This window comes from Galeopterus variegatus, unplaced genomic scaffold (genome assembly GCF_000696425.1).
Source record: "Galeopterus variegatus unplaced genomic scaffold, G_variegatus-3.0.2 Scaffold125, whole genome shotgun sequence".
In the NCBI taxonomy this organism is placed as follows: domain Eukaryota; kingdom Metazoa; phylum Chordata; class Mammalia; order Dermoptera; family Cynocephalidae; genus Galeopterus; species Galeopterus variegatus.
This window is the reverse complement of record NW_007726236.1, coordinates 404,401-417,932: the sequence shown is the minus strand read 5'-3', so window position 1 is coordinate 417,932 and position 13,532 is coordinate 404,401. Positions and strand designations below refer to the sequence as shown.

At 38.2% G+C, this 13,532-nt stretch overlaps 1 protein-coding gene across 7 annotated transcripts in view; it reads right to left on the bottom strand.

Annotated features, from left to right (window-relative positions):
* NRXN1 (neurexin 1) overlaps window positions 1-13,532 on the bottom strand; it is a 682,451-nt gene that overhangs the window by 549,805 nt on the left and 119,114 nt on the right. For all 7 annotated transcript variants that reach the window (XM_008588382.1, XM_008588364.1, XM_008588390.1 and 4 more), the window contains 2 exons: window positions 5,506-5,887; window positions 3,323-3,513 (listed from right to left, as the gene is read on the bottom strand). In XM_008588382.1, coding sequence (XP_008586604.1) covers window positions 3,323-3,513; window positions 5,506-5,887 — 573 coding nt within the window. The remainder of the gene's footprint in view (window positions 1-3,322; window positions 3,514-5,505; window positions 5,888-13,532) is intronic.

Sequence of the window (13,532 nt, the reverse complement as noted above, 5' to 3'; positions counted from 1 at the left end):
CAAAAGCATGAATTACTATAAAGGCTAACTGTGAAATTTTAGTTGTCTGAAAACAAAGAAATTCTGCTTCTCAGAGCAAATGGAGCAGGTTGCGGTTCCCCCACTCTTGAGTCCCGTACAACATGTTTTGTGGCCTTATGCTGCCCTCTAGTGTCTTTTTAAGGTAAAGTAACATGAGAAATAAAGACACTAACTGAATCAGCCAATAATGTGACTTATGCTGAGGACTGGCAAAACAAAAGTAAAATTCTAAAACAAAGTTAAAAAATGAGTTAAATTAGGCTTAAATATAGACCTTGCATTATTTCAAGGTTCTGTAATACATGGCATCTAGATCAGTTGGTGCTCTTTAAAAATACAGATTCCTGTCGTACCCTGCACATCCCTCTCAAACAATTACTGCCTCAGTTGGTCTAAGGTGGGACCCATAAATATGCATTTCACGAATGCCACCTCTTGATTCTGACATAGTTAAGTTGGTTAACTTCACTCTGAGAAGAACCAAAGATGCTGGCTATCACTTTGAGCAGGGTGGAGAATAAATCTGATAATTTTCTTCTCATTCTTAAAGGATACAGCTCTTAGGCAAAATGAGCATGAAATAAAAGCATTGACCAAAATAGGTCGATTTTCATTCTTCCTGCACTTAGAGTGGTTCAATCCTATATGCCTAGCATGCAATGAAAATGTGCTGTTCATTTCAGAGTGAATAGTTCATGTACAAGTTCTCCTGCATCATAAGCCCCCTAAATTCCAGTGTGCGTCCAGGTCTGAAGAAGGAAAAGTGTCTAATTGCTCTTACTCATCCTTTAGACACCCCCTGAACATTACTTCCTCAAAAAGTCTTGCTGGTGCTCCCAGATTAATTTCAATGTCCCTGATGTGGCTCCATAGCATCCTGTTCTCTGTCCTAGAAATGCTCCTTCAGAGTCAGTCTTCTCCCTAGGACAAAGAGCTTTCACTAAAGGAACCAAGTACTCCTCTTTCCAGCTCTGCTCTCTGTCTTAGCACAAGTCAGTGCTCAGTAAACGCTCATCATCTGGCCAACACCTACAGCCCCACGTACCAAAGGTGGTGACGATGGGAGAGAAGAGATTTCGTGCCTCATGACTGTGCTCTTTCTTCAGGCTCCCTGTAGTCGATGACACAGATGACAAGAGGCTGCTTGGGGCTATGGTGGCCACTGGACCACACACCCAATTTACAATCCACAGCCTTTGCCTAATTTTAGGAACTTGATATCATTTTTGGCATAGTCCAATAAGTTTATAAACAATTAGACTTTTAAGAGGCTAATCATTAGTAATGAATCTGCTTGCTCACCTGGGAAATTTGTCTCCACTATAAATTGTGTTTTTTAAAAAACACAAGGATAGTCAGTCAGAATTCAACACTTAATATCTTAATATTATATTATTATTCAATTCAGTTTTAGTATTTACTTTTTACCATGGGAAAAGCCTTTCTTAAATGCAGAGTTAAAATACTCAGTGTTTTAATAACAATCAGCTCTGTGGGCTTCTAAGATTTGTAAACGTACCCCTCTCCCTCCCCCACCAGAAAGAATCTCATACCACAACATCCTATTACTCTCATTTCTATTTGTTAATGAGCAATAAGCAAATATTTACTTCTCAGGAGACAGTGCCTTAAATATCCAAAGAGATACAACCCACTGCCGAGCCCTGTATCCTCCATGTGCAGGACTGTGCATGTCACATGCTTCCACCGATCATGAACTGCTTTCTTCCCAGCCATGTTAGTCTCTGACGTAGTATCCATAGTTTCTTATACAGATCACTTATGCTTGCTGAGCTCTCTCCTACACACACAGGGCATCGTTTTGCTTTAGATTTGGTAGCTGGCTTGGCCAACACACTGAATTTTACAATCTTTCCTTTTCCCTTGACAATTACCACCTGAGCCCACTGAGCAGCAAAACAGGAGCACCATTGAAACAGGAATAAAAATGCAGTCCATTCACTTCAGTTAGAGAGAAGAAAGAGAAAGAGGTTTGACTTGTTAAACAGCATTTCCTTTTCTTTTCTTTTCTTTCTTTTTTTTTTTTTTTTTTTTTTTTTTTTTTTTTTTTTTTTTTGAGCTAAGCTATTAGGTTTGTGGGCACAAACAGGATCTCTTTGAAGTTAACAAGAGGCCCACTGTTAAAGAAGGGAGACGGCCATTACCACACATTTTATGTGCTGGACAAACGCAGTCCCAGGATGGTAGATACATTCTGCAATTACGGAAAGTGAAACACTTCTTTATTCTTTCACTTTATTTGGAAAGAGCATTTTTCTCTATAATGAATTCTGTTGACTTTTCTCTTTCCAATTCCCTAACTCTCCAATGTCATTTCCTTTTGAATCAAAGGGAAAGATCCCATCAATATAAATGAGCAGTTCTTTCCAAGCAAAAATATGACTGCAATGGTATCTGCAGAGTTTTACACTGCATCAGGATACAGCAGAAGGAGAAACAGAGGGGAGAAATCAGAACTGGGTTTACGTTTCTTTCTATCATGGTTGTTGTTCTACTCCTGGGCAAGTCATTCAGCCCTCAGATTCCTACATTCAGGAAAACATGCTAAAAATACCTTCTCTGATGCTCATTGTGTTGTTAAATGAGATGGGATACAGGGATACATTCTTAGTGAATTACAAAGGCCTATGCAAATAGAAACTTCTGTTATTTTCTTCTATTATTGACATGTTTACTAAGCATTTTGTCTTGTTCATTTGAGAAGTCAAGTATCAAAAATGAAGGAAAAGTCTGTTAGAGCAGCTGGTGAAAAAAGCATTCCCATGGGTGTGTGTGCATGGGAGTCGGGGGGAGAAAGGGGATGGGGGCTAGAATTCACTGTTGGGAACAGAGTATAATCCAGTCTCAGACTCCTGTTGGTCATCTAGGAAACTTCACCAAGGAAAGAAAACTAATAAGTTCTAGAACAAGCTCTTTATGTATCTGGTTACCTTGAATCCAAATTGATTGAAAACTGTTGGGACTGAAGAAACTTGCAAATGCCTACTTTTAAGAGTAATATTAAGGCTAAAAATACCTTCATCTTACTCTTTAAATTTTAATCATGCATGCATTCTTAGATGCTACATTTTTTGAGCTGCTATTAAAAATACATATGTTCCTGCCACATTAAAGGGGAAACAAAGGCTTGTGTGTTGTATTATTAACTATGTGCTGGAAAAGAAATTCTGACCAGTTTTTGTGAAATGTACACCCCACCCCCCCGCAAAGCAACAACGTTTGCACATGAGTGGAAACCTTGTGCTGCCGTGCTGGTTGGTGTGACATAGCGTGCACTTACTCTTGAGGTCTAAGTTCCTGGCGCCCGCAGTGATCTGCGTTGTAATTTTCGTGTCAATCTTTACAGTGTGGAGATTGCTGGTGTCCCTTGATATCATCACGTTGTGCCACTGATTGTCATTGAGAGGTTTATTTGAGCTCCCTTTGATGAGGTTAGCACCATTTCCCAAATCAAACACGTAATGTAAGTACCTGGGGAAAGAATGAAAGAGTGGGGAGACCCATGACTTTTTGAATTTTCAATGGAGTCAAACCAGATATCACAACTGGAGATTTTTTTCTTTTTCAGGAGGTTCCGTCCTTGATAGAAGTCATGAGAGTGAGTTACATTGAAGTGGCTAAATTCCTCGTCCTCCCCTTGTTTTAATCCTTATTATAATTTTTTTTAACTAATACCTGACTGTATGTAAAAAAATATTTAGAGTTGTGTTAAGGGTTAACAGCTGAATGCATTTCTGAACTCTATAGCTCTGCAGTTTGCAAGCCTGTCAGATTTGACCTTCCTGTGTGAGAGACTGAGCTGAACCTCAGCCTGTCACCATTTCCTACGTAGATGAGAGATGGAGTTGCCCTCTAGTTCGGGCTGCAGAAAGCCCCCTAACCACATCCCCCATTTCTGTAACCCAGTTTGCCAACCTGGTGAAGCCCCCTACCCAAAGCCCCTTACCCACCTTTAACCACCTGGTGAATACCCCAATTTGGGTGACTCTGCCTGGATACAGACCGAGAACCAATAGAAAAGCTTGCTTGCTTGCACAAGAAAGGTATATAACTCCAGTTCTCCCTACATTCAGGGCCCAGGTTGTTGGCACGTGAGTTCGCCTGGGACTGCTAGCATAATAAATCATCTGACTTCTCCATTTCTCCAAGTGTCTGCGTTTCCTTTGGTGACTTCTGCCATAACAACATAGAAGCTCACTTAACAATAATGTAAAGAACTATTCTGCTTCAGCGAGGAGGGTTATTCATAGTCTTCACTACAGAAAGCAGTAAGAATTATTTTTAAAATCATAGTCAACATTCTCTTATGACTTTTGAAGGGAGTATCTCTCACTATGCCTTCCCTATTTGCACTATTCCCACTATCCTTTGCTAACCACACTGCAATGGCAATTCCCATCCTCTTACCCCTGCTTTTCTCTTTATCCTGAGTCCCTCCTTCCATGTGGGAAATGTGCACTCATCTCTGAAGACTCAGTTCAAATAGCTACTCCCTGACCATATGTTCCTAAAGACTCTCCCGAGTCTTTGCCATGAACATCTTAGGACATTTTTCATAGTAATTTTCTGTTATACTTATGTGTTTACCTGTACCACCTAGGGTTGATATCTTGTGTGGCTGAGGGCTGGTGGGAATGAGATGTGCATAGGGGTGGCAAAGATTTTGTATAAATACATACACATACACACATGCACACACGAGGGATCTTCAAAAGGTTCATGGGGATATCTATATTATCTTTCAATTCTGTTTTTCCACTAACTTTTTGAAGACCCCTCGTGTGTGTGTGTGTGTGTAAGTGTGTGTACATATATCAGTATGTGTGTGTGTGTGTGTGTGTGTATACTCTATATGTCAGTATGTATATACTATAGATAGATAGATATAGATATAGATATCCATAACTGGCACATTGTCTAGCCCATTGTAAATATTCAATAATATTTGCCAAATGAATGAATAAATGCTCAGATTGGTTAAAATACATCAAATAGGAAATTTTACACAAATCTTGCTTTTTAAATTCTTCAGGGAACTGAGGCACAGAATTAAGCTTGAGTTAAATGATATTTTGTGGAATTTAAGTAATCTGATTATTTAAATTAGCTATTTAATTCAGCACAAACTAGCCCACAAATTTGTAGAAATTTTTTTGTGGAATTACATTGTGCACAGTCAGGAAATGCACATTTTAAGTGTCAGATTTACGGAATGCCTACCATGAATTAGAACTCAATGTTGTTTGTTCCTCTATGCAGAAATGTAGGCACAAAAGACTGGACTGAATTCAAATTAATTTAAGATGCCTAAGACATGACTTAAATGAATGCATTACTTGTCCTCCCCCTTCCCCTGCATACCATCTTACAAGCCAATACATTCCATTTAATGTATAGTTTTGGAAATTCAGGTCCATTTTTCCAAAGTTTTATGTATTTGTCATTGAACTGACATGTACTTACCCTTTAACTAATTCAACCACAATAAAGTCATTTCCATCCCCACTGTTATACAGAATTAGTCCATCTAGGGATGTTGTCTTGAACTGGAAAAAAAGATGCATAGAAGTGTAGGCTTGCAATGTAGCTAAGGCAACATAGCTTGATTTGGTCTTGAAGGTGACAGGGTCTGCTATGATGTTCCTGAAGCCAAATCTGGCATTGAGCTCACAATAATCTATGTCACCATTTTTACACAAGTCAATGTATGCCATTCCATTAAATGTCAGGCTCTGCAAGTGTCCAATGAAGTTGGAGGGGACAGATGAAAGATACCGTCGTTCTGTGATGATGCCAGTCTCTATGTTATGGAACTCCAGCCTTGTATGATCGCCTGCCATTTGACCTAAAAGAGATGATAATATATTATTTTCTGTATCTGAAAGGCACTTTCAACTTTAGACTCCCATAACAATATCACATTTTAGAATTTAAGAATCCAAACGCCTCCCTGATACTAGGTTGCATACAGTAAGAACACCTAGGCGATGTTAAAGGATAAGGCTAGTTTACATGATATAAAACCTTCTTAGGTCAGGTTCTAATCCCTGTCCAAATTTTAGTCTTAACAAAAATCATCCTCCTTAACAAAAATCATGACATTTTTTAAAAGTAGAAGTAAGAAATAAAAGAAGGAAAGAAGCTATGAAGGGAATAAGAAAAGGGCAAGAGGGAGGGATGCAGGGAGGGAAAGATGAATGGATTAGGGGAAATGATTCTTAATCATCCCAGTAGAAAGTGATTCATGATTAGGTGATGTTTTCTTTACAAATGTTCTTCAAGGAAAAAAAAATTGACTATATATTTTTCTATATCTAATAGAAATAAGGAAGGGTAGCTGACTCTTATTCCAAAAATAAAACCGTGAAAATGTGTTTGAAGTTAAGTATGTACTTTTTGCTTTCCCTTTTCTATGCTAAATAATGTCCGTGGTCCTTCTTTGCACTAGTCTCTCAACCACTCTGGAATTTCTGTTGATCTCTTCTGAACCTATGCCATTTTTCTTGTATTTTTGTTTTGGAGTACTAAATTGAGCACATTACACTAATTCAAGGCATGCCTAGTTTTGAGAATACCAGTAAAACTAGCGTACATTACCACAAGGTATAATCTTCTTTAAACATCCAAGTGTGAAGCTTGGTTGCCTATTTATTTAGTGATTCACTATTCAACTCAGCCCCCATCTCTCACCATCCCGCCATATTTCTTTCAAAGAAATTGTTTTCCCCAAAGAAATATGATCGGATGGAGAGAGATGGGGGTTGAGCTGAATAATGAACAGTTTAACTCATTTTAAGCCAGCATCGTCCCATCTTTACCTCCAGAGTGATAATTCCACCTGCTTGCAAAGTTGAAGGAAAAATAAATAAAAAGAGAGGCGAACTTGTTTTCTAAATGGTAAAGAACAACATAATATAAAGTTCTCTTATCATTGCTAGTTGTTCACTTTTAGCATCTTTCTCTTGTCTAATCAAACTGTCATTCACTCTCTTCTGCAACTCAGAAAGGTCATTTAAACGGCAATGGAGTTCTTCCAGGTGCTGGCTTCCCTGCCCAATTTGGCATAATTGGAAAATTTCTGGAGCTTATCCTATCCCATCACCCATGATATGAATGAAAGTATTAATTAAAGCCAATCCCAGAATCAGTCCCTAAGAAAATGCACTGAACCTTCTTCCCAGGTATAATGAAGATTGAACACCCACCTACATGGGCTCCTTCAACCAGTTTGACATATTTCCACTTCTTTAGTCAAAACAGTAAAATACTGAAGAGCATTTTAAGGAAATGCCTGTAAGTAAAATTTAAAAGGTACGCTTTTGTTGTCCAATGAAAACTGTTTACGTATTTAGTTAATTGACTTTGATGATTATAAACTCAGAACTCTCTCCTGAGCTGTACTTTAATTTTTCAACAGACTTTACCAGTCCTTGATCCTGCTAACAGCACTCGGTCATCCTTGGCATGTTATTTTTTCAGCCATTGGTTTGTTCTGATTCTCTTTGCAAACTTTTTTTTTCCACAAAAAATATCACTATAAAGAATTGTCTCTTCACTCCCCGCCCTCACTACAATGCCTCCTGATTGCCTAAATGATGCAAAAATACTCTTACATTCTTAACAATTCTGGTTTCTCATATAGCCTCATCTCTCTCTCCTTTAGTTCTTCTTGTTCGGTGACTTCAGTACGGCTCTGTGGGAATCTACCTCTTTGGCAAAAATAAAATTAACCTTTAATAATTTCCAAATATAAAGCTCTAGAGACACCAGCAACACTGAATTAACAAGCTATGTAGAATGAAGAATATGAAAATCACATGGACTTTGATGTCCCTTTGTATTGATTTTTATCTTCCTCTCTATATTAAAATCTGAGTTATAACTCAGTGAACTCCACCCTGAAATTGCCGTGTCTCTTCTTAAAGATTCTATTGATGAGCCAACCAATAGTAAGAAAAATCCAAAATATATATATATATATATATTTCTAATACTCAAATTTAAGTGTTAGTCCAAAGTTTCAAGTTCTTGACTCCTCTGAAATAGGGAAAAACATTTTCTTTAGTAGGATTGAGAAGTTCAGTGACAAAAATAATACTTATATCTGTTTTCCTTTCTCAAAGGAATATAATGTGTATGCAGAGCGAAAATAATGAAAAGTAGTAAAACAGTGTTGAAGCAACCATAGACTAGTTATAAGAAAAAACATTATGGCCCATGCTTAAAAGCCTATTCTTTTTTTATACAATAAGCATACATAAATTGTGTACACAAAAATGGCAGATAAGCTTGCTTAAGGGGAAGAATTAGCACCTAAAAGCCATTATTCAATGACTAAGAAAACATTAACAGAGTGATTTCTTTAAAAAATTATTTTTCCCTCTGAATTTACTGCAGTGTTTAATCCTCATCAGTAATGTAGCCACCCCCACTGTTGTATACATATGTTAATTAAATAGGGAAAAAAAAAGAGGACTTTGATGGAGAAAGATTTTAAGGTTCCAGCCATTTAAAAATGACCTGTCATTTCCAGAGACTTAAAGAAAAGGGGAATTTGGAATTAGCAAAATGCTTCTGATCAAGGTGCCTTGGGCATTCAAGTTTGACAATAATCTCCAATAAGAAACAACCACCAGTTGGGCCGGCCCGGTGGTGCACTGGAGAGTGCGCCGCTTGGGAGTGCGGTGGCGCTCCCGCCGAGGGTTCGGATCCCATGTGGAGACCGGTTCCCGCTCACTGGCTGAGCACGGTGCGGGCGCAACACCAAGGGTTGCGATCCTGTTGCCGGTCCCCGGTACGGGCGCGACACCGAGGGTTGCGATCCCATTACCGGTCAGTAAAAAAAGACAAAAAAGGAAAAAAAAAAAAAAAAAAAAAGAAACAACCACCAGAATATGTTTTCTGAATGGTGCATTTGTATAGAAATTTCAATATCTAAGTCAAATCTTTTTACCCAAACTGATAGCAAGATCAGCCATTTTAGATTCAGCTTTGCATTGAGTTGGGTTAAACTTCTGTTGTGTAACAAAAGAATCCCCACGTCTTACATGAACTTGTTAAATCACCTGAAGACACTGAGTGTGTGGTATATGTGTCAAGTGCTGTGCTAGGTAATAAAGGAATAGTATTGAGAGGAGCAGACAAGGCCCCTGTTTACAAAAAACTCGGTCTACTGGGGGAAGGCAGATGAAAAGAGGTAAGGATATAATTAAATAATAAAACTCAGAAAAGTGCTATGAATTTGATGAACGAGATGTTGTGTTGGTAAATGTGGGCTGGTAGCAGGTACCTGAGTTGGTATTTAAGCTACATTTGAAGGATTAAAAAGAAACGGCTCTGCTAAGAAGTGGGGAAGGGGAGTCAAGAGGTGGATTCCATGCAGAGACAAATGACCAGAGGCTTTTGGGTGAGAAAGAGCTAGAGAGCATGGCTGGAGAATTGTGAGCAAGTGAACTAGTGGCTCACATGAAACTAGGAGTGCCAGGGGCCAGATCCATCAATGGTGCCTAAGGAGCTATTGGACAGTTTTAAGCAGATGATCAGTCATGACTCAATATGTGTATGTGTGCAATTGTGTGTATGTGCATGTGTGTTTAATCCTTTTGTGGGTACAATAGATTAGAGAGGGTTTGAAGTAGGGTAGTAGTAGCAAAAATGGGAACAAAATGAGATAACTTTTCAGATATAACTTGCAGGATTTAATAATGTACAGATTAATGGAGAGGAAGGAAATGGTAATGTCTGGCTTCAGGCTTCAGTAACTGGATGTGTGGTAAATACTGTTCAACAAAGGACACTCACCAGCATACACACACATATAAAATACACAAATTTCACAATTTTTAGACAGATTAAATGACGAGTTGAAACCCAGTGACTCCACACTTAGGGATCCCACATAGTTTGTACAACCCTTTTTCATCTGAGACATAGGAAATCTCCCTCTTAGGGCTTCTCTGCTGGTAACTACTGTCTTATCATCCTTGGTGAGGTGCAAACATTCTCAAGAAGAGCCTGAGTATGTACTGGCCTGGGTTCAACATACACTTGATGTAACCATTACTATGGCTTAAAGATGTGGGAAAATATAGAACTTTGCATAAAGAGTCTCTATTGCTTTCTTTTAAAAGCTTCTTCCTGTTTAGTGATTTCTGATTTGCTGTAAAATTTAAGAAACTCCCATTGCTTTCCTGATCTATGGGTGGCTTCAAGTGGCCACTAGGGTGTTTGAAAAAATTCCATTCTAAACTTAAGCCTCAATGGCAAGTTTCCACTGCTACTTTTGGAGACCTTTTCTATATTATGTAAATCAAGGCCGATTTTACATTCTTATGAGTTGTTGGCTTTCATGAGATTTTTGGCAAGATGGGAGAAAAGGTGGTTGGCAGATAGGTAGGAAGGAAAGAAGGAAGGAAGAAAACGACTAAAGTTATTTACAAACTCAGCACAGGAGTATCCAGGTTAAGTTTTAGGCAGGGAGAAATGAGAAAAAGAATCACAAACTAGTCCTGGACTCTTTTCTGTTGGTTTACTGATTGCAGTGGTATGTGTAAAGCAATTCTGAAAGCATTTTAGGTACATTATCAAGATGAACAAATGAGTAAATACTACTGGGAGCCAGGATTCTTATCTTTAAAAAAAGACATGGAAACATGGAATGGGGAAAATCAAGAAACAATACTAGAGGTTTGGAGGTACAGTGTAAACTCGTGTTTTCCAAAATATCTGTATACGTATTTTATGCATACGTGAAATTCATATGTTCTTAAAGTGTAAACATTTACATATATGTGTAGGTGTAGGTGTATATACTTGAATATATTTCCTGTCTTTGCCTGCCGAAATGGTCAGGTAGCAAAGACACTCCAGTAGCTTTGAGCATACCTACCACCCAGATCTTGGTCTACATTATTCCTCACTAAATGTAAACTAAATGGCTAATTCAAGGGATGAAATATGGTAGATAAAAGCTGTACCTAGAACATCCTATTATGCCAGAAAGTAAAAAGGTGTTAAAAAATTGGGGTAAAGCATGTCACAAGATCATAGAAACCAACCTGATAAAACTCACAGTGCTTAAAATGGGAAAAATTTGAGCACAAAAATAGAGTAATTATTATTGTAAAAAAAATAGAAACTTGTGGATACACAACAAAAAGGAAGGAAAGAAGGGAGGAAGGGAGGGAGGAAGGGAGGGCAGAGAGGAAAGGAAAGAAAAGGAAAGGAAGAAAAGAGAAAGAAGGGACAGAGAAGGGAGGGCTCTTGCTTACAGTAGAATGCTAAGTGCTGACTGTACAGGTGGGAGCAGTGCTGGAGTTTGAAAATAATCATTCTGTAACTAACATGTTAAAGACTGTATCAGGCAAAAATCTTCAACAGATGCTAAATCTAAGGCAAAATTTTGATGAGGTACAGGATGCTTGTATGGTCTTAACATGTCTCTCCACAGACAGCTTATTGTAATTTATAGTAATTACACAGTGAAGAAATTGGACAGCACATTGACCAAGTGATCAAATAAAATCACCAATCAAGGGCATGGACAGCATGTGCATCCTCATGAGACACGATGAGAAAGCCACACATCAACAATGGGGTTTATTTCATTCAAGAATGTCAAACCTGAATTTAATCATAAAAAAATCAGACAACATAAAATGAGTGACTTCAACGCAATGTAGTAATACATTAATATAAGGTAGGAGAAAGATTGTCCTTTAAAAATCTCAATGTGATGAAAGAAAGAAAGTTTATAGAAATGTTCTAGATTAAAGGAGGCTATAGAGAGATAACAACTGAATGAAATATCTGACTCTAGACTGTGTACTGTACTGGAGGGGGAAAATATGCTCATAGCACATAGACAACATTGGGTCAACTGCCAAAATTGGAATATGAATGATACAATAGGTAAAATATACTGTATTAACGCAAAATTTACTGAAGTTGGTAAATTTTACTTTGTTAAGTAAGGAAATACTCCTCTTTTGAGAAAAATACATGCTGAAGTATTTAGGGGTAAAGGGCCATTGTGTGTGTAATTTACACTCATCTAGTTAAGAAAAATTCAGAGAAAGAGTGAGAGAGGAGAGAGTGCAAATGTCAAAGCAAACAGAATAAAATGTTCACAATAGTAAAGATATACCAGTGTTCCTCGTATTATTTTTATTTTTATTTTTTATTTATTTATTTATTTTTTTGTCTTTTTTCCGTGTCCGGCAACGGATCGCAACCCTCAGTGTTGCCCCCGTACCGGACCGGGGACCGGCAACGGGATCGCAAGCCTCGGTGTTGCTCCCGCGCCTCGCTCAGCCAGTGAGCGGGAACCGGTCTGTATATGGGATCCGAACCCTCGGACGGGAGCGCCGCCGCGCTTCCCAAGCGGCGCACTATCCAGTGCGCCACCGGGCCGGCCCATATTATTTTTATTTTTGAAACTTTTTGAAAGTTTGAAATTATTTCTAAATAAAATGTTTAAAAATGTTTTGCATCATTCTTTTGTTTCCATCCCTGCTACAGCCAATGTACTTCAGGACTTACTTTCCACCCTGAACCATCTGATACACTACCACACGATTGATTTTGCTCAAAAATATTCTCAGCTTCCTTTTCAGCTTAAGTGCAGTGATTTTCAATTGCCTGAAAGTCTTCTATGACATATGAATCCCTTAGTCCACAGCATTGATTCATGGGCCCCCAAAGGACATTCTAGCCTTGTCAACCACCATATTGTTTCATAAAGCAAAACAAAACTTCTTAGTTCCCTAAACATTACTCTGTCTAGCCTCCTCAGCATTATTTTTTCTTGTGTGGAATTCCCTCCCACACACGTTTATCACCTGCATTTTCTTTTCTTTAAAGCCTAGTTTAAATATGAGTGTACTTCAAGAAGTCCAAGAAAACATTCATATTATATTTTAATCCTATTATCTATTGCTTCATGCTCTCTTTGAATTCCAAAAGAACGAATTGCTTGTCACTCAGTACATCATATATTGCCCTATATTATCAGTTGCCTTCTGAGGTTTATATGAATGTATATATTATCCTCATAATATGCTGTTATATGTGGGAAAGTACTTATCACAGAGCCAAAGACTTATTTGGATATTAACAAATATAAAGCAATAGACTGGCTCAAAACAAAATCAAGCTAATCAAAATGAAAAATAAGCCTAGGTTCTCTTCCCAGTCCTGGTAATAACGGCACTTCACTGAAATATAAATCACATATGCTCTGTGAGTCTCAGTTTTCTCACCAATTAAATGGGAATATATGTGCACTCTCTACTTCATAGGACTGCAGAATATTTGAGAGACACTCAGAGACTGTTTTGCTGTGGTTCTCGATGTTCTTGTTTCCAGAAGCTGTTTCTTCCAAACCTCTTGCACATCATATTAGACCCTAACTGTCCACTCCCACCCTTTTTGATAACATGCAGTTAGTTGTTCAAACAACGGGTGCTAAGCTACAAAAACAATTCATTCCT